Raw genomic sequence first — 26,996 nt, forward strand, 5'->3', positions numbered from 1 at the left:
TGGAAAGAAAAATACATTCAGCGATAAAAGCTTTTACCAAAAAATATTTTTTTGGCGTAATTTATTCCCCATTTCAATATTTTATACTGATAGAGCAATGTCCATTATAGGGGGCCCATTACTGGTTCCACGTCCATTACCGGGGGCCCATTACTGGAGCTTTGGTGTCCATGACTGGAGAAAAAAAGCATGGTTTTAATTTGTTAAATATGTGGAAACTAATTGCAGTATCTTTGATACAACACGCCTAAAACATGAAAGACGGATAGGACTTTCATCTTTTAATACGCTAAGCGGTAGACCATTTACATGTATAAGGGAAATAACATAAATACTCCAAATTTCCTCTTAAATGTCCCATGACTGGTGCTGTTACTATAACATGTTTAAAATCGACTTTTCACATCCCTAAAAGAGCACACATATACGTTTTTACGCACACGTGCACAACCTGGGTCACCTAAAAAGGGGACACTTGGATTTGAAGTCCATCTTGTCAACAGTATGGTTGTCCTTTTTTGACAAACGGCATTTTTAAAAGAGCAAGGAGAGAGAAATGATACTAGTTGCTGCGCCGTCAAAGAGAACAGACAGAGTAGGGGGCTTGGTATTAACAGCTATATAGGATGATAATTTTTACCTTACAAATTTGATTGTGCCTTCTAGCATAGGTACATAGGTATAAAATTATTAAACTGTGTCCAGATATATGAACCTTTTTTACTCAAATAATATCAGACCGTTTAGCATGACTTGCGCTGCCGCGCGCGATACTACCTATACTTGTAGTCGCGCGCGATGAAGCAAGTCATGCCAAGTGGTCCAATAACAACTGTACATGTACGCACTGTTTAACTTTTTCGCCGGCTCGTCAATGAAGTAATAAAGTGTAATCAACGTCATGTCAAAAATTGCAACCCGTAAAACATATCGTGGGGTGTGGGTGTGGGGCACGAAATGTACCTACTGACTTGATATCAAGTCAATGGCGGCGAAACGGTTAAAAAATTGAAAGGCAAATGTAGGTATAAGTATGTTATTTCCATTTATTAAATCATATAGAGATATTATATCAAAAAAATATGTAATAATGAACAGAGTATCTAACGTGATTTTACTGGGTTGAAAAACGAAAAAAATCTCTATGACAATTCGTACAATCCAACTCAAAATAGTCCGGCACTCAATAAAACCAAATGTGCTATAAATTACAAGAGCTATGAGGCCTACAAGATGTATTAGGCCTAATACAAGACGGGTTAGGCGAACAAGAGGTAGGCCTAATACAAGAGGGATTAGGCCTAATACAAGAGGGTATAGGCGAACAAGAGTTAAGCGCAGTAAAAGAGGGTGTAGGCGAACAGATAGGCTTATTACGTGAGGGTTTAGGTGAACAACAGGGAAGCCCAGTAAAAGAGGGTGTAGGCGAAGAAGAGATATTAAGCTTCTTAGAAGAGGGTTTAGGCGAACGACAGGTAAGCCCAGTAAAAGAGGGTGTAGGCGAAGAAGAGATAAGCTTCTTACAAGAGGGTTTAGGCGAACGACAGGTAAGCCCAGTAAAAGAGGGTGTAGGCGAACAAGAGATAGGCTTAATACAAGGGGGTTTAGTCGAACAAGAGACAGGCTTTATACTAGAGGGTTTAGGCGGGCAAGAGGCTGTAGCCCTACAAGAGGTAGCCGACTGCGACTTTCCTGTACGTCTCCTGTCGATGAATTGCATTAACTCTATCACTCCACAAAAGACTTCTTTTGCTGTGGGGATGATCTGATCTTTGGGTAACAGAAATCGGTGTTGCTTGCTTGGTAGTTCGATCATGTAGGAGTAGGGGATCTTAGCGGAGCCGTAGCTCCAATCTACGCTGGTTCCCGCTGAGTAGTACATGATGTCCTTAGTGCTTCCAACCTTATACGTGCGCCCGTTCACAGCGTGTATTGCCTGAGGGTAGGTTTATTTTAAATTAGAATCATTCGGAGCTTCACGGTTACTGTACAAATATGTGTCTGCGTCTATTATAGGCCAATAATGCCAATATACTTCTTTTTTACTGGTAAATAACAAATAAATAAAGTAAATGGCAGCCTAAGTATAGCCTGTCCGATTTCTTATACGAGCCCCGATGCAAATTATTTCGTCTAGTTCCACACAACTATTTTGTTTGTTCTAATAAATTTTATATACACATGAACATAACATTACACAATAATGGGAACCATGATAGTAATGTAATCTATTTGATTTTAATAAAATTTCATGAGACTTTTATTGCTGAAAAAAGGTACTTTTCTAAAACGTTGTCCAAATCATATTGTCCTCTCCTACATGCACTGATGCATGCATGGGCTCGAAACAAAACAGTAAGTACATTGGCAGAGCCGTGTTGCTTTCCCTAGTAATAGCCCTTTTCACATCTCTTATATTCCTACCCATTAAATAAAATAAAAAATCGTTTTTCTTTCAGTACCAACGGTATTTGGATTTAGTTATTGTAGAAATTACCAAATAAAATTAAACTACATTAGTATAAGCATTAAATATTAGTGATTTTTAAACTAATACATTATTTTTTGTACAAACGCGAGTACCTCAAAAAATGGTCTCACTAGACGAAAACATATGCATCGGGGCTCGTATGAAATTCGCCATATATTTTTACTATGAACACACTAACTAAATATACCATCGTAGTATATACTGGACTATAATAGGTATATTATGTGAATAAAAAAATTGAGGAAGGCGATAAAATACTACTACTTGTAATGTTAGCGAAGATTCTTCCAAGAGGTTGGGTTGAACTTTAAATGGCAAATCTTGCAACTACTTACCTACGTCTGTGAAGATAGGAAAAGGATAAAAATAAATGATTTCTTCATACATAACATACCCGAGCCATAACAGTGCCTCCCTCAAGTAGTTCCACGTAGGACGGACATGGATCGCTAGTGTAGCCCCAAGGAAAAATAATAACTTCACCGTAGCTGTGGAACGAAAGGAACGCCCTGAAGTCTGTTTTAGAGTCGTGAATCACCTTCTGAAAATTGTGAAACATTCATAGAGTCCATCTAAGCTAATTCTGCACTGTAGGTCTAGCACATGATTGGCGCGACACTTATCTCGCGGCGAGATACTGTCGCGCCAATAGTGTGCTGCCCGGCTGATTTGGCAAGATACCAGAGGGAATAACTGTCAAATTCCCCATAACCTTGACATTATTGTTGCCAAGTAGGTATAGTTACCTTAGATGGACTTCAGATTAGCTTTTGGCAATTACTAATGACGATGATTGGTATAATGACAACATTTATAGACCGACCGCTTAAATAAGTTCTCGCCTGCGCGGTACGGGGGCGACGGGATAGGACGACTCAGGGTGGCGGGGAAGGTGCGGGCGGCAGGCGTACGGCGCCTAAGCTGTCGGTCTATAGTTGCAATCTAATAGGTATCATTAAAATAAGGAAATTATTCTCAATTTCACCTTTATGGCAGCGGTCTCTGGCTCCGAGAAAGGCTTTGGTCCACGGTAGAAAATGCTGCCAGGGTCTTCAGATGAACCGTCTTCCCCTGCCTCCCCCCAGCCCACGCTATCGAAACAAAGAAATTAACATAATAACATTATAAAAAAACATAGCCTAGGGTACCGCCAGCAGCGGGGAAGGCCCACGCTGCCGGTGGTCAGGGAGGAACCGGAGTACTATTCGCGCCGTGTCCAAAATTACCGCCTTTTGCATCTGACTCTTGATCCAACCACCCAGCGAGAGTCTCTCTAGGTGTTGGTTGAGACTCTTCGCTATGGGACCGTTCGCTGGCATGACTATCGGAACAATGATCGTTGAGAGAGATCAAATGAGATTATTATTTATTATTATTACCAGCCGGTATGGTGTCCCACTGCTGGACAAAGGCATCCCCCCTCGACCTCCACCCATCTCGGTTCTGGGTAATCTCCGGCTAGCCGTTAAGATATGCGTCCAGGTCAATTGTACAATAAACAAAATATTATAACCAGGATTCAACCACAAACTATAACTGAGTCACTTGTCTTACAAATTTATGGAAGAGGCTAATTATAAGATGTAATGTTTTGAAAAGATGTGTCCCGCCGAGTTTGTTGCCTGTGATGCCTGTCCCATATGGGGTACCCTCCTCCAATTGAGGAAGGACTTAAATCTTCTCGAGGCAGAGGTGTAGGGTTGGAGCCCTTGGAGGATATAACCAACGGAGACGCCATGTCTAAAATTTTCGGTACAAAATAGTCTGCCGTTTTTTGCGGGGGAGGGGCACATCAAATGTATAGGTACGTCATGTCAGATAAACGTCAGTCCATACATATGGTTGACATGAGGTTGACCATTGGCCGCCTATTTTCGACAGAGGGGAACGCCTGTTAATGGCGGCTCCATTGTTAATTACTCCGAGTTGGAGCCGGTGTAGCTTTATTTGACGTTCATTATAGCGCATTGTAATATGCCTACTTGAATAATAAACTATCTTCATCTCTTTCCACAAACTAGAAACATACCTGAAGTTCCTATTGAGATCTACTCCCGCACACTGTCCGTATTGCGATCTATTTTTACGCCACATGCGATCCGTGGTGTGAGTGTACACGTAGCCGTCAGGGTTTACCACTGAAAGTACATACCTGAAAACAAGCACACGCTTTGCTAACACTTTTTAGGGTTCCGTACCCAAAGGGTAAAACGGGACCCTATTACTAAGACTTCGCTGTCCGTCCGTCCGTCCGTCCGTCCGTCCGTCCGTCCGTCCGTCCGTCCGTCCGTCCGTCTGTCACCAGGCTGTATCTCACGAACCGTGATAGCTAGACAGTTGAAATTTTCACAGATGATGTATTTCTGTTGCCGCTATAACAACAAATACTAAAACCAGAATAAAATAAAGATTTAAATGGGGCTCCCATACAACAAACGTGATTTTTGACCAAAGTTAAGCAACGTCGGGAGTGGTCAGTACTTGGATGGGTGACCGTTTGTTTTTGCTTTTTTTTGTTTTTTTTTTTGCATTATGGTACGGAACCCTTCGTGCGCGAGTCCGACTCGCACTTGCCCGGTTTTTTTTATTAATTTATATTGTAAAGTCGCCAACAAATCAGCCTGTCAGTTGCTCGGAACTGTCAAATTTTTCCTTTAACTGACAGGCTGATATCGTCCGGCGGACTGGTAATCAGTGGGCCCCTTAAAGTATAATATTGCTAGTAGGAACCTACCAGTCCTTGTTTGTGACGCTCTCGGGCATCTTATTGAAGTTTTGGACGATTTCGTTAGCGATGTATGTGACCACGGCGACGCTGACCCACTCACGAGCGTGGATACCTCCATCTAACCAGACGGCTTTATTGCTAGGGCAACCATTTGATATCATCAGGAGCTGAAATCGAAATGGTAAGCATTTTTGCTGACAAGGTCTGTATCTATGTGACATTCGATATACAAACAGCAACACTCCTAACTGTACATAGGTGAACCTTATCACAAAAGGCATAAGGTCCACCGATGTATAGTTAACATTGTTGGCGATGATACGAGCGTTTACTTCAATACTTGACCAGAGTGCATAATCCAGTTTTGATATACGGTCGTGTATGGAATTAACACTAGACGGTTTTAATTATTTTAAAATTAATATTGCTTCTTCTTCTTCCTGGCATTGTCCCGGCATTTTGCCACGGCTCATGGGAGCCTGGGGTCCAACCATGGTTAAAATTAATATTGCTTAAATAGTTTAAATAACTATTGTACATTTTCTTTAGGAATATAAATGTTAAAAATATTTTTTCTGGCCGACTTGTAAACTCATTGTCTTCTTAAATACCGACTTTATTACCAAGGTTAAAAATTACAAAATGTGCAAGTGCTATCTTAACCGGCTATCTTGAACAATTTGAATAACTATTAATTAAAAAAATAGATGTGATGCGATAGGTACATATTACAATGTGTTAATACCATAAATATAATTATGTAGTAGTCGTTTTACTGATTAACCAAACAGTTTAGACAATTCATACGATTAAAATAAAATCATACATGTCAATAAGTAAAACTTTGTTGTATAATATTTAAAACTGTCACGTTTTGAACACAAATTAACTCACATTTATAGACGAGTCTATCGCGAATTTAATTTATTACCTTTATAGTTACCTGTGTCTAAACGTCGGTAAATAATTAATACCTAATATATGATTCGAAATTCCTGCGTTTAAAATAAAATTAAAGTCGTTTAACTATAGGTACCTTGATATCTCTTCCTTCGCAAGTCTTCCCAATGATACAGGTATTGCACAAGTATGGGTGTGTCTCAGCGAGTTTGTCCAGAAAATTGTAAATCGTACGCAGGCCGTGGTAGCTTTTCCAGTTCATACATCCGCCTGCAATATCCATTTTCACGGGTAAACAACACTGAACCACTGGCAGAAACTCGTAGTAGATTGAGTTTTCTGAATAATCTGCAACTTGACTTCATGCAACTAAGTAAAATAGAATGACTTCACTCTGGTAGAGATGGAGACGATATGAGTAGACAACATTGACTCGGTTTCCTTAAATAGTTGTTCTCTGACACATAACTAATTAGCGTAAGTTGCTATCTATTGTTCCTACTCTATTTAGTGTCTGTGTAGCCCTAAATGGGATTTTTGCAGACGAACGCTTAATGTCACAATGAAACTTAAGTCTTACGTTTGATATATTAAGGTTGGGATTACTGCAACATATCGAGGTCCTAACTTTCATTTTGATTATTGCTTGGTTCTAAAAAATTCTGACGTGGTGTCAGTATTTTGATTTTATTAAAAGTAAGTCTGCAATTTGCATGTTCAAAGTCTAGGAATCATATACTTATGTTTGCATTAGATTTAGATACCGGTTTTAATATTTACAATGTATGGTGTTTACAAATTCTTATACGACGACTGATTAGGCTGTACAGTCAGCAACAGAAGTTGCTAAGCGGGTGAGGTGTTCAAAATGACCTTGAAACGCTCTTATTCTCTTCATAATAAAGTCGCGTCAAGATAATTTTGAACACCGATCCCGCTTAGCAACTTCTGCTGCTGACTGTACTGAAGTTGATAATGATAGTGGAACCCTGTTACCGTAATTTAATCGTGTCGTGTTAATATCTCTTATAGAGTAAAAATGCCTCTCTTTTAAAATACCACCACCACTTGGTCCTATTATCGCACCTAAAGGACCTAAAGTATGGAAAATGTGGTTTCGGTTAAATATCTTGAGATTTTGATATTTTGATAATTTAACAAGATTCAATTCCCGACTATTTGTTTAAACAATTGACATTAGATTGAACCTACATTGCGATAAGTTGGTCATTTAAAGAAAGATAAAATGACTGCAATGTCAACTTCAAACGTATACCTATAACTATTCAACTTTAAACTACCAATATATACCAATAGATATCTAGTACTAAAATCAGTTGAAACTTTGAAAGGGGCTCGGAAACAGTGATAGCACCACTAGAAACTTGTTCAGGACTGAAATACAAAACATATTAAAGTCTCAAGATATTTAACTGAAACCATTACCTACCATACTTTAGGTCCCCTCCTTTACAATACGCAATGTTCATAAATGCTTACACGGTGCATCCTTCGAGTGACCAGGGCGCTCAGTCGTGCTGAGGTTAACAGTGATCGAGGAGCCCTGCTCACGACACCTCAATTCATCTACGTCTCGGATAGAGACAGAGAATGGTATGCCTCTCTCGTGGAGCATGGACGCCACTTGAGCAACCCGCGGCTTGTCCACGAAGAAATCCATCGTGCTTCGGTCTTCCCTCCATATGTTTATCGCTAGAAAGATGATACGTTTTAACGTGCCTTGAAGACAATATACAGGGCGTTTTTGAACAACTGGCTATAAATTTAGATTTAGATATTTATTCTCATAAATAATATTAAATTTAATTTTAAATTATGCCAGACTAATCTACATGAATTTATATTATGATCGACATTCATATTTACATAATATTATTTAATAGATACAAATTAGAAAATGTCTTACAATAATTAATCTTATGTCAACAATTTATCCATTCATGTCAAAACAAAATATTGTGTGAGGTGATTATATAGGCCATACTGAACAACTTTTTCTATGGGACCAACTCTGAAATCAAAAAAAGTTTTTTGGCCGTTTCATACATTTTGGTCGAGTGGATGTCGACGTTTTCTATGGGAAGGCCAATTTTTTTAGGGATATCGGGGTTGGTCCCATAGAAAAAGTTGTTCAGTATAGCCTACATAATCACTTCGCACAATATGCCTAGTTGTCCAAAAACGCCCTGTATGTATGCCTCACTTTTTAGATATAGGTACCTACCTACAGTCTTTTTACTTCTATGTCAAAAAGCAAAATGTGATTTTTATCGTTATTATCACGAATCAAGCGCAATAACATACTTACCCTGGAGTAACATCTTTAGGCTTCTAAATTCTTATCTAGTTAAGTTATCTGACTGCTGATTAGCTTTAATCGATTATCTAGTTCAATATTGCTACAAATAGGATTTAATGCGATTACCGGAGCTGATAATCCTATTCCTCTAATTAATAATTAGAACCATTTACCTAATTATAGTCATTAACAAAGTATGAAAAGAAAAAATGCACATAACATTTACTTACTTTACTGTAACTCTACATAATCCGAATGATATAATAAGCCGTTATTGACATAACTGTTATCGATATGTAATACCTCAACTCGTTAGTTAAAATACTAATGAATCACTACACTATACGAAACAAAGTCCCTCGCCCCGTCTGTCTGTTTGTTCGCGATAAACTCAAAAAGTACTGAACGGATTTTCATGCGGTTTTCACCTATCATAGAGTGATTCTTGAGGAAGGTATAGGTGTAAAATTTGTTTACCCGTGCGAACCCAGCGTGGGTCGCTAGTATTGAATATAATCATACCGTGAAATACGGGACACGTTGTTATATCTTCTTTAACAAATTAGCCATTTGACTTGCTTTGCTTATCGATAACAGTACGGATATGATGGTCGTTCTTGTCTACGTGACAGCGTGATAAAACGGTGTCCGTCACTTTCTATCCCACGGTGTTAAAAAGTGACAGTTACTTTAACACATGGATAAACCCATCCATAATACGCCAACAGGTTTGTTGATGTTTCATTTTCTCACCCGTTTTTGTTAAGAACATTTCTAGAGTTGGATAGAGAAATGAATTTTCACCGGCAAGTTGGCAAAGTTAGCGTGGTCAGAGTCTGGGTCTAGTCGTCAGCCAGGAAAAAACAACAACAACATAAATCGGCACTACTTTGTAAAATTTTCGTATCTTGTTCTGTCAGTCAAAAGAAAAATGTAGTATATCTATGTATGGGATGCATACAGAGTTAGAGTTAGACCAAGAAAAGTCCGCAGCGATTTTGGTAGCCCACGCAAAGCAAGTGTTATTTATACGTCATAATTTCATTGAATTTTAACCTTTAAAATAACACTTGCAGCGTATCCACGGGCTATCAAAATCTCTGCAGACTTTTTTTGGTCTAACTGTACGGCCTTTCAATTTTGAGTATCAGTGTGAGATATGAGATTTTTTCAAAGTATGTACCAAGTAGGTTCCAAGGTAGTTACGAAACATATGGAAACCTACCACCGCAGTTGTCAAGTGACCTCACGAAACATTTTTGGCCGTCGTCAGTGAACCTCACTGTCCATACTTGAGGTAGTGGTGGCGCCACTTTGATATCTTAATGAAACACTGTTACAATTGTTGACTATTTTGATCACTTGGAATTTGGAGCCGTAATGGTTTTTTCTTTCTAATTACATTGATTTTGATAAAGATTGTTGTTTTAGTGACTTTTTCATAGTGACAACTTTTGACATGTTGTCATAAAAGTTAGTTATAATAGTCTTTTTCAAACTTGAGAGGTAGGCTCAATGCAGGTCAAAAACTGTATTTTCGATTGTCAATTAAATCTTGAAAGAGCATATCAGGTTATATATGTATTCTCTTTGATTGATGCATCAAGGCGGTTTGTTAACAAGTGCCTACCGGGAAACGCAAAATTCGATAATTAGTTATCTGCCTCTGTCTCGCTCGAATACGCAAGAGTGATGGAGAGGTTAGAAAACGAAATTTCGAAGATCTTGTTTCGCGGTAGACAGGGTAGACTCCCAGATTGTGATGGATTGTCGTGGTAGCAACCATACGCAGAGTTTCGCGTAATATTCCCTATTAGTTGCCAAGTGGACTTCAGGCTTCCACAAGCCGTGTTCCGTCAGGAAAATGATGATGATGTCTCGGAATGGAAATGTATAGTTTGTGCGGAAAGAGAAGAGTCGTGAAATGTATTGGGCCCCATACATTCCACGACTCAGTCTTTCCGCACAAACTATAGTTTATTGTAAGATCTCGGCTAACATATATTGTATGCAGGATAAAATAAGTTACGTGTGAAATCTTTGTTGTTTTAGTTCAAAATATGAACTGAGTTTCCGATACATTTTATAGGAGCATTCCACGGGCTGTCCCGTACAAACGCATTGTATTTCCTGTGTTGCGACTTTTTTCTCGGCATTTAAAGCAGGCGATTATTTTTCTGTGCATATTTTTGACCATTTGTCATAGAAAAGGGAACTCTTATACCTTTAAATCTTCAGAAACTTCGCGTTTGTACGGGACAACGGTAGACAATTTCATGGAATGCTCCTATAACATAACTAGCTTTTGCCCGCGACTGTGACTGTGAGGATCTTGATGATAGGTAAGGTAGGTAAATAATTAAATACAACCCAGGTCCTTTCTTAGACCACTAATTATCTCCATACAAAATTCCATCTAAATCTGCTCAGCGTGTAAAGACAACTGGGTTTCCTTCACATTCATAATATGAAGTAGGGATAGGGATATGTATGTTAGTCTGTAAGGTATTTGTATTATGGGCCTTGCCTGATTTAAATTTCTAAATAAATTGTATACTGATTAAAATTGCTTTACTGACTTTATCATTCGTATTCACAGTGTCGGGTCTTCAATAAAGTTACCATCCAAGTCATAATTATCTACAAACTTCATCAGCGCCATAATACCACTCATAATTTCTTTGCCTGTCTCCTCTATTTCTATCTGTGGTACTTTAAACTTGTGTTTCTTGCTTCTAAGCTCTAGAAGGTAGCAGAAGGGGATCTTTGCCTCCCCGTAGCTCCAATCGCAGCTGGTGCCGGCAGCACCGTACATCACATCTCGAGAAATGCCTACTTTGTATATGTTTCCACTTGCCGTATAAATCGCCTGTGAACATGAGATCCAGTATGATATACGCAGTACAAGTGTTATTTTAAACGTCAAACTTCTATGAAATTATGTATAATAATTATATCGTATAAATAACACTTGCACTACGTGTGCTGTCAAAATCGCTGCAGACTTTTGTTGGTCTAACTCTAGAACGCAATTAGTTAGCAGCCTGCATTGCGCTCTCGTTTCTCGTTTCATAATACATTACTGGAAGTAACATAATATATTTGTAAACTATATGTAGGCTATATCGACTGCCGTATTCGAACTTCAAGATATTCACAAGAGACGACACGTACTAGATCCATTATAGATACGTTATAGTTTAAATATCAACTAGTTCTCTTTTGCAGCGCAATTCGGGCAACCAATGTCACTTTTACGTTAGATAGAGTAAGATATCTATTAGATGTGTATTGGATCTCTAAGTCATATCCTGCGGAAATCGTTAAAGAGTATATCCAGAATCGCGTTAATGTCAAATTTGACAGGTTAGATCTTAAACATATCGTTATCGTATCTTGGTGATCTCTAAAAGATATCTATTTAAAAATCCGAATCGGGCCCCAAGACTTGGCATGATTATTTTGAATATCATCACTTGGATACCTTAGACATAACAGTGGCTCCTTCTAATAGACGGACGTAGTCCGGGCAGAGCTCATCTCGATAAGCAAATGGAAATAAAATAACTTCTCCGAAGCTGTGCAATGTTATGTATACTTTGAATTTAATCCCGGACGATTGTAACATATCCTGAAATAGATAAATGATTTATAATATTATAATTGTTCATTTGTTCGGGGATAAAACTTGCACAAATCGATCTATTTTCAAACTAACGGTCTGATTCGAACATTCAACGAACAACTTTCTTCAAACGATAACGTCACTTTTGACTAGAGATGCAACGGATAGTTGTTTGGCCGGATACCGGATGCCAATCCTATCCTGCCAATCGGCCGAATATTCGGTATCCGGCCGCCGAATATTCAGCCGGCGGAACTATACCTACTTATCAGTTTTCAGGTGCGTATTGTGTAGGTTTTTGACCAGACGGCCTAGCCAAGGTTACAATCGCTATCGCTTCGACAACGAAAAGCATTGTGTCTCTCTATCATCCTTCCATATTAGTGTGACAGTGACAGTTGCGTTTCGATCGCTACGGAGCGTAAGCGATTGGCATCTTGGCTACGCGGCCTGTTTCGTAGTGAACGTTTGCGCGGACTCATTTCTATTTTCTAGGTACGAAATGAGTGCGCGTGCAAGTGAGTGGAATGTTTTAAAATAATAAATGAGTACGATTATTACCGTGACTGTTTCTTAAATCCAATTTGTTTACTCCGAAATCAAGCAAAGTTATTCTCCGGTATCCGGCCGGATACTAGGTCACTATCCGGTATCCGACCGGATGTTAAAATAATGGCAGGATAGCCCGGATACCGGATAGTGCATCTCTACTTTTGACACTAACATCACCGATCCATATCGTATCTTTAGCAAATTTTGGACGTATCTTAAAGTTCGAATCAGGCCGTAAGTGGCTCACCGTGTATGTAGCGAGAGGTCAACGTAAAGAAACACAATACTAAGGAAGATGACATTTCAAAAAGAGAGAAGTAAACAGATATTATGTGTTTTGATATTTTGTAGATAACTGCCATATAGTATTGCATCAGTAGGCGTTCTGTTTCAATATATCGCTATGCAAATAAGCGATGAATTGCAACATTTAATTATTTAATGCGTAATATAAAACAGGTGCAGCATCGGCGGGCAAATCCTGTTTGTCGTATAATCTCCGCGCCGTCCGGCGCCGACACGAACCGGTATCCGACGCTTTTGTCCACTTTACCGTTATAATCTGTTTCTGTTGCTGCGAAAACTACTTGAATACCAAGTATTTGTCTCTGACATGCGGGCGCAGCACGGTTCCATTTTTATCGACTATCACTATGCGCGTCCCTTTCGCACTTACATACTTGTTAGAACGTGACAGGCATGGCGATAAGGGATAAAAACTCGTCCGTGCTACACCGCATGGATCCATGGAATGATGGAGTAACCTGGTGGTCTAGCCAAGGTGTCAATCGCTTGCGCTTCGATTGTCACCTGCCGGCCTAGCCAAGGTTACAATCGCTATCGCTTCGACAACGAAAAGCATTATGTCTCTCTATCACTCTTCCATATTAGCGCGACAGTGACAGTTGCGTTTCGATCGCTACGGAGCGTAAGCGATTGGCATCTTGGCTACGCGGTCTGGGCCGCCTTGTACTTAATTATCATTCCGTAATAGTCCGGGAGCCGGCTGCATGAAACAAACCTCATCAAAAAATAGAATATACCTACCCTGTAGAGGTACCTGACATTTAGTAGATTCCAACGCACTTGGTCGGCCTAGGCTTAACCTGGCAGATTTTGTACAAATGGCAAAAACGTTGGACAAAAATTCATCAAAAAAAACCTCATCGAAAAATAGAATGAAACTTGTATGGTAGGATACCTGACCTTGAGGACAGTAAAAAAAAAGTGGTCGGCCTCACCTTAGCCTGGCAGTTTTTGCAGTCCGACCAGATTTATTGGGTCACGTGAGAGCTACAATTTACCTCATCGAAAAATAGAATGAAACAAACGGATTATAATAGCTAAAATAAGCCTGTTGACGTATGTCTTGGTCGGCCTCACCTTAACCTGGCAGTTTTTGCAGTCCGACCAGATTTATAAAAAAAACATCAAAATTTTTTTATCGATAAATCGTATGAAACTTGTATGGTACGATAGCTGCCTTTGAGGACAGTAAAAAAAAATGGTCGGCCAAATCCTGTGTTTGCAGGTTCCTGTGTCCGACCAATTTTGTGGTACCACGTGAGAGCTACAATTTACCTCATCGAAAAATAGAATGAAACAAACGGATTATAATAGCTTAAATAAGCCTGTTGACGTATGTCTTGGTCGGCCTCACCTTAACCTGGCAGATTTTGCAGTCCGGCCAAATTTATAAAAAAATCATCAAAAAATTTTTATCGAGAAATCGTGTGAAACTTGTATGGTACGATAGCTGCCTTTGAGGACAGTAATAAAAAATGGTCGGCCAAATCCTGTGTTTGCAGGTTCCTGTGTCCGACCAATTTTGTGGTACCACGTGAGAGCTACAATTTACCTCATCGAAAAATAGAATGAAACAAACGGATTATAATAGCTTAAATAAGCCTGTTGACGTATGTCTTGGTCGGCCTCACCTTAACCTGGCAGTTTTTGCAGTCCGACCAGATTTATAAAAAAATCATCAAAAATTTTTTATCGATAAATCGTATGAAACTTGTATGGTACGATAGCTGTCTTTGAGGACAGTAAAAAAAAATGGTCGGCCAAATCCTGTGTTTGCAGGTTCCTGTGTCCGACCAATTTTGTGGTACCACGTGAGAGCTACAATTTACCTCATCGAAAAATAGAATGAAACAAACGGATTATAATAGCTAAAATAAGCCTGTTGACGTATGTCTTGGTCGGCCTCACCTTAACCTGGCAGTTTTTGCAGTCCGACCAAATTTATGAAAAAATCATCAAAATTTTTTTATCGAAAAATCGTATGAAACTTGTATGGTACGATAGCTGCCTTTGAGGACAGTAATAAAAAAATGGTCGGCCAAATCCTGTGTTTGCAGGTTCCTGTGTCCGACCAATTTTGTGGTACCACGTGAGAGCTACAATTTACCTCATCGAAAAATAGAATGAAACAAATGGATTATAATAGCTAAAATAAGCCTGTTGATGTATGTCTTGGTCGGCCTTACCTTAACCTGGCAGTTTTTGCAGTCCGACCAAATTTATGAAAAAATCATCAAAAAATTTATATCGAAAAATCGTATGAAACTTGTATGGTACGATAGCTGCCTTTGAGGACAGTAAAAAAAAATGGTCGGCCAAATCCTGTGTTGGCAGGTTCCTGTCTCCGACCAATTTTGTGGTACCACGTGAGAGTTACAATTTACCACATCGAAAAATAGAATGAAACAAACGGATTATAATAGCTAAAATAACCCTGTTGACGTATGGCTTGTTACGGGCGGCTTTCATAAATTCAATGTGGCAGTGTGCGGCAGAATCCACTTGCATCAAATTTGATGCAACACATTGTGGCTGGACATTAAGAGATGAAATGTATAAGATCAAATGGTTTGAAGGACACATAACGCCTTTGCGAGTTGAAGAAATAACAATAAGATAATCACTTAATATATGTGAGAGAGATAACTCTTGTGTATTTTTATTTATTTATATTTATTGAGAAGTTCAACAGCGTTTACATTAAATAATATACAAAAAACATGAGAACTTATAGCATAGCCAATAACAGAACTTCCTGTAATTTATACATAATAAAAAATCATCTGTGGGTAGACTTGTAACTTGTGCTGTACAAGAATCGTAAATATAACTTAATTTGTAAGTCTTTAAGGTACAAGGAAAAAGAGAAAAAATTAATAATAACTGTAAACTGGAAAAAAAATCCTAAAATAGTAGGTATAGCTCTAATTTTGCGTAAACAATAAATAAAAAATAGTAAAATAAAAATACATACAGTACCTACATAAACGAGCGAATCTATTAGTTTGTATGCATTTATTGGAATTTATGTGTTCGTGTGTGTATGTGTGTGTGTGTGTGTGTGTGTGGGTGGGTGGGTGTATGTGTGTAAGTGGGTGTGATAGTGCGTGACTACCAGGAAAGTTGCTTTGCAATTTGTGATTTGAAAACACGTCTAGAGGAGAAGAAAGGGTCAATGTTTTGGAACGATTTATTATAGGTACGTGCGATTCTACTCAGAATTTAATAGAATTGAATTTTGGCCATAATTGGTACGATGACAGGGAATATGGAATAGTGTGGTGTGACGAGTTCGGCGCGTGGGAGCGCGGAGCCCTAACTGTGACATCAATCCAACGCAGTCTAGATGCCCGTTGAGAACATCGTGGAGGAACATTTTACCATTTATTTAAATTTTGGAAGGATCACGTGCAGTTTTTCCTCTTATATTACAAGTGTTCGATTGAAAATTAAGCTTTGGTGTATACCTGGATCACCTGCACGTACAAGAAGGCGTTTCATAAACGCCCGCCTATCAGATAAGTACAAAGTCATGATGCGTATGGAATACAGCATGTGTGGTCCTATTCTAGCTGTCACGTGGTATCACAAATTTGGTCGGACTGCAAAAACTGCCAGGCTACGGTGAGGCCGACCAAGCCATACGTCAACAGGTTTATTTTAGGTATTATAATCCGTTTGTTTCATTCTATTTTTCGATGAGGTAAATTGTAGCTCTCACGTGGTACCACAAAATTGGTCGGACACAGGAACCTGCCAACACAGGATTTGGCCAACCACTTTTTTATTACTGTCCTCAAAGGCAGCTATCGTACCATACAAGTTTCACACGATTTTTCGATAAAAAAATTTTGATGATTTTTTCATAAATTTGGTCGGACTGCAAAAACTGCCAGGTTAAGGTGAGGCCGACCAAGACATACGTCAACAGGCTTATTTTAGCTATTATAATCCGTTTGTTTCATTCTATTTTTCGATGAGGTAAATTGTAGCTCTTACGTGGTACCACAAAATTGGTCGGACACAGGAACCTGCCAACACAGGATTTGGCCGACCACTTTTTTTTTTACTGTTCTCAAAGGCAGCTATCGTACCATACAAGTTTCATACGATTTTTCGATAAAAAATTTTTGATGATTTTTTTATAAATCTGGTCGGACTGCAAAAACTGCCAGGTTAAGGTGAGGCCGACCAAGACATACGTCGACAGGCTTATTTTAGCTATTATAATCCGTTTGTTTCATTCTATTTTTCGATGAGGTAAATTGTAGCTCTCACGTGACCCAATAAATCTGGTCGGACTGCAAAAACTGCCAGGCTAAGGTGAGGCCGACCACTTTTTTTTTACTGTCCTCAAGGTCAGGTATCCTACCATACAAGTTTCATTCTATTTTTCGATGAGGTTTTTTTTGATGAATTTTTGTCCAACGTTTTTGCCATTTGTACAAAATCTGCCAGGTTAAGCCTAGGCCGACCAAGTGCGTTGGAATCTACTAAATGTCAGGTACCTCTACAGGGTAGGTATATTCTATTTTTTGATGAGGTTTGTTTCATGCAGCCGGCTCCCGGACTATAAACTCGACTACGTGGTCGAGTGGGAAATGTATACAGATGTATTTAAAGTTCTCCTCTTATTTTTTCCTTTCTACACTAGTACTTAGACAACTGTGGACTTATTGTCAAGTCATGGAGTCACCATGTATATTACCTACCTACTAGTAAATAATTCTATAGGTAAGTTATAGATACTACTACTGTAAAAACATGACATTGTGGTGTTATTCTGTAGGCTAATATCTCGTGTGAAACTATAATATACGATAGGTACTCCAGTGGTCAAATTCTGAAAACTTACTCTTAAAGCTCTAGATTCCGGTTCAGAAAACGGGTGAGGACCGTGGTAAAACGGACTCTTTGGGTCGTTTGATGAGCCTTTACAGCCCCAACCGAAGCTAAAAAATATTAAAGACTTTTACTATAAAATGTAGACTTATAACTAGAATAGTGTAGGTTATTGTGTCACAGAACTTCTGTGGTTTTAAGCCGAAAAATTAAAAATCAAATAGGTCTAGTACAAACAACATCGTGAAAGGAACGCGAACGTGTAATATCGTAAGGTTTCAACCAAAATTGACTAATTACCACTACAAGTTCAAAGCCATAGTGAACCATAGTGGCACTAAAATAAAGTTGATTTTGGATTAACTATTGTTTAGTAATTAGTGAGTTTTGATTGTTACCTGACGATATAACGTATGCAATATTCACCAAATATATTGTATGTATGTTTATTGTATTTCCTCACATGTTTAAGAAAAGCACTATGTGGAATTGGGAATTTTCTGATTCCGGTCTTTTGTCAGGCCTCGGCAAGCTTCGGCCTGGCATCTAGGTACCTCGTCAGAACATGTTTTTCTTTCCATCTCTTGGTAATAATGTACTAATACTAAAGTAGAACATGAGAGTTTTATAGTATCCCAGTTTAGATTATTACAAGTAAAATAACTCGGATGAGTGTTACCTAAAATTCCTGTTAAGATCAACGCCCAAGCATTCCCTGCCGTGCCATGCTTTGTTTTTGCGCCACATGCGAGAGTTAGTGTGAGAAAATTCGTAGCCGTCTGGATTCACTACCGGGAGGAAGTACCTAAGACAAGTCAAAGGGACATATTTTGCACAGGTATTTTGAAAATAATTATGTTACGTGTTTCTCTCTATTGGAAAGCACCGACAGCCGAGTGGTGAGGCTTCCAAACATTTGTTTTTCAATAACCCCAGGTCTTGTTAAGGTCGCCGGAAGACGCTGGATGCGGGTCGCTTCTAACCGGCACATATGGAGATCCAAGGGGGAGGCCTATGTTCAGTAGTGGACGTCTTATGGCTGAGATGATGATGATGATGATGAACCCCAGGTCGTACAGTCACCTGCAAAAATGTTACTCTTCGAAGGCCGCAAAAATATTTGCCACAATCTGATTTGTAGAGCCATAAGAGCGTGTCACATATATTTTTGCGGCCTTCGAAGAGTAACATATTATTGCAGGAGCCATTTGATATTTACTATTTGGTCTTAGATGAAGAAAATATCGAGAGGAAACCTGCATATAATTTTGAGGGTTTTCAAAGGTGCGTGTGAAGACTGTAAAGCTCATAGGTATTCCGCATCGGACTAACAGGCCATCTTAAGTATTATAACCCTAACCGCTTTTTAAGAGGGACTTCAACTTTGTAAGCAAAGAACGTTCAAAGACACTTGCCAATCCTTATTGGTTATGCAGTCAGGCAGTTCATCGAAGTTTTTGACGATGTAGTTGATAATGTATGTGTTGACGGCGGGCGCGATCCACTCTCGCGCATGTATGCCGGCGTCGATCCACACGTGGGCGTTCCCAACGTTACTGTTTGACACTTTCAGAACCTGGAACTTACTTTGTTAAAAACTGATGTGTTTGTTCATTGTGTAAGGAATTTTATGTTAATAATTTCCCCGTTTTAAACAAGTAAATTGGTAATTTTGAAATGTATATTTCTATTCAACTAGGTATTTCCTTACAGCTCCAAATCGCTTGTTAGTAGAGGTAAAACATTGTGACGAAACCTGCAAATAGGTACATTTAAAGGTACGTATGAGGAGCCCTATCTGTAGTAGGCAAAGGTTAAAATATGTGAATAACGAATTACAGAGAGCATTAGAATTACGCAGCGAGGGGCGATATTATTTTGAGACGTATTTTGCTCCTGGATAAGATGGATAATACGAGTATGTACTATGAAATTTTTGTTGGTATCTGTTGACTATCTCCAGTAATGAAAATTAATACTAATAATTCACCATTTTCATGTATGCAGTGAGAAGGGTAAACGCACCTTAAGATCCCGTTTTTCTATTGACGATCCGATGACACCGGTAGTGCAAATAGAAGGATGGTTGTTCTGCATGTCATCCAAAAAATTGTGTATGGTTTCCAATCGATGATAATCATTCCAGTCTAGTTGAGATGCTATTATAGGGTCTAGAAAAAAACTCGCGAAATTAGGTGCATTTTAATAGATATTTCAAAATTATCCCGCTTTCGAAGCAACCCCACAGTACCTTACGTAACTATACCTACGATTTTGGGGTTATTTTTTAGTTTTAGATGCTGTTGACTTAATGAGAGTTGACCAAAAAATAGCGATTATACTTCGTTATATTTTTTATATAATACTTATATAAATATCTTCATTATCTTACCTTTTTGCAATACATTAGACGGTCGGTCTTTTCCCCAATCCATATACCGTGATTTGATTACAAGTGTTTTATGCGTGTCATTCGACTCGCTAGCAGGATACTGATCACTTAAAACTGTTTCGGTAGCTTCATGTGGGCTATTGTAGAGTGTTGGATACGAATTAGGTGCATCCAAACTATCTTCGCCAGCAGCCGATTCTTTTCTTAGATTTCGATTTTTGTTGTAAAAATCCATGTAACGTGATTTTGTACGTGTGTTCTTCCTTGGGTTTCCATCCAAATCTATATCGACACAAGAATTTGCTGGCGAAACACACATATTTAATTCGTTCTCTTCATCTTGACATTGATGGTTAAAATCCGTGTAACGAGGTTTCACGGAAGGTTTTTTAAACTCTCCTTCACCACAAGAATGTGACGGGGAAACACTTTTAGCAAATTCTTTCTTCTCATGTTGAATTTGATGGTTAAATTCCATGTTACGAGGTTCAATGGAAGGGTGTTCTTGGAAGTCTTCGTCTTCTTCAATATGTGTTAGCAACTGTTTCATCGGATAGTCTTGATCCATAATGTCGTTGAATAATCTTGATCGCCTGTCTGGATCATCGTAGTACTGAGTTGGTGAACGTGGGTTGATGACGTAACAATTATTGATTTCTTTACTGTAATTACACTCGTCCTTTTTACTTTTGTATATAGGAATAGTATTGAAGCTTTCAAAATATGAGTATGGTGGTGACTGGATTTTGGTTCTTACGTCTTCCATCGGATCGTTTTTCGTCTTAAGGAAATCCATATACCGTGACTTCGTATCGTTTCGCTTGCGCTTCACAGTCGTCTGATGAATAGGACTTTGATTTTCATAGAAGGATAATGGTATTGGAGTTGATTCGCACATTGACCAGTTTTGTGTCATCATATTTGAATTAAAAAAATGCGAGCAACACTCGCAAGGTGCCGATTGTTGTTTTTCCTGTAGATTTTTGTAGTAAAAGTCCATATATCGAGATTGTACTTTAGGCTTCTTTTCTACCAAGTTCTTCTTCTCTCCTTCTTCACACTTGCAGTAAGAATGTGGCGAACAGTTGAGTGGGCAATCATATTGATCAATAATAGAGTTATATACCTTAGGTTGGGTGTCGAAATATAGGTTATAGTTTCGGAATGATGAATGGGGGTTGGTCAAGGCATTACAAGCTTGGGGAGTGTTTTTCTTTTTGTTCCTTCTGAACAGTGAAATTGTGCTTTCGTCCTTTTTTACGTTGTCGTATTTACCTTGTATCTCCATTTTGTATTTTTATCGTTTTGCTGATATGTTGTAATGGATGGATAAGGATTATTATTTAGCATTGATTACTTATGGATACACTATTTCATGTTAGGAAAAAATGCTTGGTGTTAAGTTATTTTAGAAATGTATGACTTCATGTTGTTTCGAAAGGAAGGCTGTTGGTATTATCCATGGCGGATTTTTAATAATACGTGCGTCTTATAAATACATGTAATAACGAAGAAATTTTAGTATATGTAAACAAGAGCAAATGATATTGACATAATATTGCTGTCAAATAATTTCGACGAAACGTGGTGTATAAAGGTAGCATATACCTATTAATTCTCTTACTAAGATAAACTCCATGCTTACTCCATGTCCATAATATATTTTAGCACTAGGCATGAATGTTTCTTGAAGTCGACTCTAGTGTTGGACCAAACTAACTCTGCAGCGCCTGCACAGCATTTTGCTGTGACTGAAGGTGGAATTCCTACAAGAGTCACACAAACAGACCAACAATACAATGAACAGACTATACAATGAGTAGCAAACTAAAGTCGGACCATGTTAAGTTTTCATGCCAAGTGCTGCTTGTACGTCAAGTATGGAGCTTATTGGGGTAAGAGACCTCTGCATTTTTACTGTTAAGTTAGCATTGTCAGAGTCTAGTAAACCAAGAATGTGACTATTATATTTTATAATTAATACATACATACATATAATCACGCCTATTTCCCGGAGGGGTAGGCAGAGACCACGGATTTCCACTTGCTACGATCCTGACATATACCACTTTCGCTTCCTTCACATTCATAACATTCCTCATACACGCTCGCCGGTTTAGGGTGCTCTTGACCTGGCCTTTCTTCAGGATTTCCCCGATCTGATCAGAGAAAGTCCGCCGAGGTCTACCTCTTCCAACTCCCACTTCCACTTTTCCTTCATACACTCTCTTTGTCAGCCTTCTTTCGCTCATTCTCTTTATAATTATTAAGTGTGTCATTTACATAATCTCAGGACCATGGGGTCCCGGACTTTCGGTAGGCGTGCGTGGGGCCGAAGCCAACACGTAAGGCCCCTTGTAAATTGACAATTTACTCTCAGTGTGATGTATCACTAACCGATGATTATCCCTGTATGCGCTATAGTAGTGCACCCAAGGACAAGCCCCGGTTAGTGTAGGACTATTGCAAGAAAAAGGAACAAAAAGAACTGGGCTATTGGGTTGAGATGCTAATGGACTGGTAACTGGGACTATGGAAGAAACTATGGGCCCGATTCGGAATTTGAAATAGATATCTATTAGACATCTTTTAGACATAACCAAGATACGATAACGATATGTTTAAGATCTAACCTGTCAAATTTGACATTTGCGCAATTCTGGAGATACTCTTGAACGATTTCCACAGGATATGACAGAGATCCAATTCACATCTAATAGATATCTTACTCACAAAATTTATTTATTCAATTGTACATAATTATGTATGTATAAAACTTAACAAACTAAAACCCGTTCTGAGCCATGCCGGGTCCAAAGGTCCCCATCACACTAGCAGCGTTACCCCGCTGTATGGCGATGGAGACCTGTTGGACAAGCCATGACTCAGAACGGGGGTCATTCCCCTTTTCTCTGAGGTGCTTTCCAAGTTCCCTGAAAAGCTTAAGTATCTTACTCTATCTAACGTAAAAGTGACATTGGTTGCCCGAATGTCGCTGCAAAAGAGAACTAGTTGATATCTAAACTATAACGTATCTAGTACGTGTCGTCTCTAGTTAATATCTTGAAGTTCGAATACGGAAGTATGGCATCTGCGGTCATCCCATCATCATCATCATCATCATCTCAGCCATAAGACGTCCACTGCTGAACGTAGGCCTCCCCCTTCGGTCATCTGCTTTGATCATATGTTATAAAAACACGAAAAATGGGCAGGTGGTGACTGGCCAACTCATAATATGGGTCCCCGAAATATTATTATAAATGTGCAATCGTGTTTTATTCTTTATGCAAGGTTTTAGTAACTAAAAAGATGTTCTCATCATCTGATTGAAGCTCTATCCGCATAAAATAGTGTCATAGAATAAAATAATAGTACTAGGTACAGAAGACTCACTCTCTAACAAAACGCGTCCATCACGATCAGCACAGATATGGCCGCTAGGTGGTGACAGCGCCACGTGCGGCTTATGGTAAACCCCAAAATTGGGGTCGAACGGATACCTGTAGCAAAGCGACGAAATCGCGGAGTGAGCCACGCCTGATAGTGTATAGATATACGAGTCTTCCTTTTAAACGACGGTTTTGTGTTAACGCCAAGAATGCTATTAAGTTGGCAGTTAGGCTCTCGACTATGCAACGCGACAAGCTATAAGCGCCTAATGAAAAACAAAGCAGGGGTTTGCCACCCCTGACCCCACGCACCAACAACTAATAACCTTTTACAGCTAAATCAAGGAAATTTAGGCTTTATTACTAGGGAGCAGGAGCGATACAAGGTGTTTTTTCGATTTGTGAGTTGTGCATTCTTAGCGTAAATTTTGTTTTATGATGCTTCGATTCAGTATAGATACTATAGCTTGCAGGAGTCGTCAAACAGTGTCCATTATCCATTTTCAAAACAAATATTGTGAATCTTGTTCTTCTTCCGTTATAAAAACGCTAGCTTCTTCGGAGCTCATTATTGTAAACTTTAGGTTTAGTCGAATCGTAAACTTAAATAATCTAGCCTAGTCTTAATCTAGTTAAGTGCACTTGATTGATGGCAATGTACATACTTTTGGGTTTTGGGTTCACAAAACTGTGTTCGCGTCTTTCCTGTAGACATACACAAGAGTTAAGGGCTATAAAGGTAAATTTTCTTATTTAACCCTTATCCACGTGAAAAGGTCCTCCTTTTATTTACGGAACTAAGATAAAATCATTACTTACACACCACAAGCTGTTAACTATTGCTCACAGGAGAGAAAAATGTACAGTTCGGGCGAATACGCTAGTTTTCTCTCCTGTGGGCAATAGTTAACAGCTTGTGGGCATGTAAGTAATGATTTTATCATAGTTCTCTAAATAAAAGGAGGACCTTTTCCCGTGGATAAAGGTTCAATAAGAAAATTAACCTTTATAGCCCTTAACTCTTGTGTATGTCTACAGGAAAGACGCGAACACAGTTTTCAGTTTGACCCTTTTAACCAATCTTCACGGTAAATGCAGTTAGTATAACGATTTTATACCAACTTTCATAAAACTTGTCAGAGGCGCTAATTTCAGATTTAGCCAATTATCTAATGGGCAAGTTATGGGTGTGCGCTATAAATCTAACAAGTTACCGGGGCAGCCTCAATTAAAAAGACAAACGTGCAAGACGGGCGACGTCGGGAGGGGACGTCGCTGGTTAGCGGGTAACCGGGGAATGGCGTTACCTTCATTTCTCGACACAATTTGTGACGTTAACTATAAAAAACCGGGCAAGTGCGAGTCGGACTCGCGCACGAAGGGTTCCGTACCATAATGCAAAAAAAAACCAAAAAAAAAGCAAAAAAAAAAACGGTCACCCATCCAAGTACTGACCACTCCCGACGTTGCTTAACTTTGGTCAAAAATCACGTTTGTTGTATGGGAGCCCCATTTAAATCTTTATTTTATTCTGTTTTTAGTATTTGTTGTTATAGCGGCCATAGAAATACATCATCTGTGAAAATTTCAACTGTCTAGCTATCACGGTTCGTGAGATACAGCCTGGTGACAGACGGACGGACGGACAGCGAAGTCTTAGTAATAGGGTCCCGTTTTACCCTTTGGGTACGGAACCCTAAAAAGTGACCTTATTGTCGATGGCGCTTATGCCATTATTAAAGATGCTCCGATATAAATACAATGACGCGCGACACTGTGCGGCGTCAGCGCCATCGACAATAAGGTCCCTTTTCATAGATAATGCACCATATTTATAATTTTCGTAAGAATTTTTATTTTTCCGCATTTTATTTCTGATATCTAAAATAAATAAAAGTACATTTCTCGTATTATTTTGTAGGTGTTTGTGGTTCATAAAAAAATAGTCGCTCGATGTACATAATCTAAACGTATTTACTTTCCTATTTCACCATGAGAAGGGTCAAATGTGACTGATACCGATTTACCCTACAACGGGTACCACATAGTTAATAACTTGCACAAGTTCAGGAAGTAAGCACCATGTAAGCACAATTTTTAGATATCGATAGAGTGAATAGAGTCTGTGCGGAAAGAGAAGAGTCGTGAAATGTATGGGACCCAATACATTCTATGACTCTTCTTTTTCCACACAGACTCTACAAACTTGAAGAACGAAGAAGGATCTCTTGTTACAGATAAAACCACCTGACTATACCTCACTTTAGTTCACTTCGAGTTTGTACAGTTTTCGAACAAAAGTCACGTCCTTAATAAAAGCCAATAGTAACTCGGTTTCATTAGGGTGGTTCATAGCGCGGCGCGAAGGCGTTTACTGAAAATAATAATATATCTATCGGATTAGATCTAATTATAGGAGACCTTTAGTTCAGTCATGTACAATTTCGAAGATTTGATTTGTTGTAAAAAAACCGGGCAAGTGCGAGTCGGACTCGCGCACGAAGGGTTCCGTACCATAATGCAAAAAAATAAAAACAAAAAAAAAGCAAAAAAAGAACGGTCACCCATCCAAGTACTGACCCCTCCCGACGTTGCTTAACTTTGGTCAAAAATCACGTTTGTTGTATGGGAGCCCCCATTTAAATCTTTATTTTATTCTGTTTTTAGTATTTGTTGTTATAGCGGCCATAGAAATACATCATCTGTGAAAATTTCAACTGTCTAGCTATCACGGTTCGTGAGATACAGCCTGGTGACAGACGGACGGACGGACAGCGAAGTCTTAGTAATAGGGTCCCGTTTTACCCTTTGGGTACGGAACCCTAAAAAGTGACCTTATTGTCGATGGCGCTTATGCCATTATTAAAGATGCTCCGATATAAATACAATGACGCGCGACACTGTGCGGCGTCAGCGCCATCGACAATAAGGTCCCTTTTCATAGATAATGCACCATATTTATAATTTTCGTAAGAATTTTTATTTTTCCGCATTTTATTTCTGATATCTAAAATAAATAAAAGTACATTTCTCGTATTATTTTGTAGGTGTTTGTGGTTCATAAAAAAATAGTCGCTCGATGTACATAATCTAAACGTATTTACTTTCCTATTTCACCATGAGAAGGGTCAAATGTGACTGATACCGATTTACCCTACAACGGGTACCACATAGTTAATAACTTGCACAAGTTCAGGAAGTAAGCACCATGTAAGCACAATTTTTAGATATCGATAGAGTGAATAGAGTCTGTGCGGAAAGAGAAGAGTCGTGAAATGTATGGGACCCAATACATTCTATGACTCTTCTTTTTCCACACAGACTCTACAAACTTGAAGAACGAAGAAGGATCTCTTGTTACAGATAAAACCACCTGACTATACCTCACTTTAGTTCACTTCGAGTTTGTACAGTTTTCGAACAAAAGTCACGTCCTTAATAAAAGCCA

The 26,996-nt window shown here is 38.9% G+C and overlaps 2 protein-coding genes across 3 annotated transcripts in view; both read right to left on the reverse strand.

The window, feature by feature from the left end:
* Positions 1-1,126: 1,126 nt before the first annotated feature.
* LOC134672531 (carboxypeptidase B-like) lies at positions 1,127-9,771 on the reverse strand. 2 transcript variants are annotated; one of them, XM_063530476.1, is made up of 8 exons: positions 9,665-9,771; positions 7,620-7,832; positions 6,256-6,467; positions 5,226-5,386; positions 4,521-4,643; positions 3,477-3,582; positions 2,886-3,032; positions 1,127-1,936 (listed from the first exon to the last, which is right to left on the reverse strand). In XM_063530476.1, exons 2-8 carry the CDS (start codon positions 7,798-7,800, stop codon positions 1,202-1,204), a joined length of 1,665 nt encoding a protein of 554 aa, XP_063386546.1. In that variant the 5' UTR covers positions 7,801-7,832; positions 9,665-9,771; the 3' UTR covers positions 1,127-1,201. The 2 variants fall into 2 exon arrangements, with proteins under 2 accessions (XP_063386546.1, XP_063386547.1); XM_063530477.1 differs by having other exon boundaries at positions 1,128-1,936; positions 6,256-6,389.
* Positions 9,772-10,993: 1,222 nt separating this feature from the next.
* The window catches only part of LOC134672890 (uncharacterized), a 28,640-nt gene continuing 12,637 nt past the window's right edge, over positions 10,994-26,996 (reverse strand). Inside the window, exons 10-16 of the mRNA XM_063530839.1 lie at positions 20,157-21,438; positions 19,790-19,923; positions 19,176-19,340; positions 18,444-18,586; positions 17,778-17,874; positions 11,924-12,070; positions 10,994-11,308 (exon numbers count right to left, since the gene is read on the reverse strand). Coding sequence (XP_063386909.1) covers positions 11,033-11,308; positions 11,924-12,070; positions 17,778-17,874; positions 18,444-18,586; positions 19,176-19,340; positions 19,790-19,923; positions 20,157-21,438 — 2,244 coding nt within the window. The 3' untranslated portion in view covers positions 10,994-11,032. The remainder of the gene's footprint in view (positions 11,309-11,923; positions 12,071-17,777; positions 17,875-18,443; positions 18,587-19,175; positions 19,341-19,789; positions 19,924-20,156; positions 21,439-26,996) is intronic.

This window comes from Cydia fagiglandana, chromosome 17 (assembly GCF_963556715.1).
Source record: "Cydia fagiglandana chromosome 17, ilCydFagi1.1, whole genome shotgun sequence".
NCBI lineage: Eukaryota > Metazoa > Arthropoda > Insecta > Lepidoptera > Tortricidae > Cydia > Cydia fagiglandana.

Excerpts from the sequence above, each read along its gene's own strand:
- LOC134672531 (XM_063530476.1), bottom strand. The coding sequence starts at position 7,800 with ATGGATTTCTTCGTGGACAAGCCGCGGGTTGCTCAAGTGGCGTCCATG. Across the intron at positions 5,387-6,255 it reads GCGAAGGAAGAGATATCAAG|CTCCTGATGATATCAAATGG; the intron begins GTACCTATAGTT and ends TTTCGATTTCAG. Across the intron at positions 1,937-2,885 it reads GAGGCACTGTTATGGCTCGG|GCAATACACGCTGTGAACGG; the intron begins GTATGTTATGTA and ends ACCTACCCTCAG.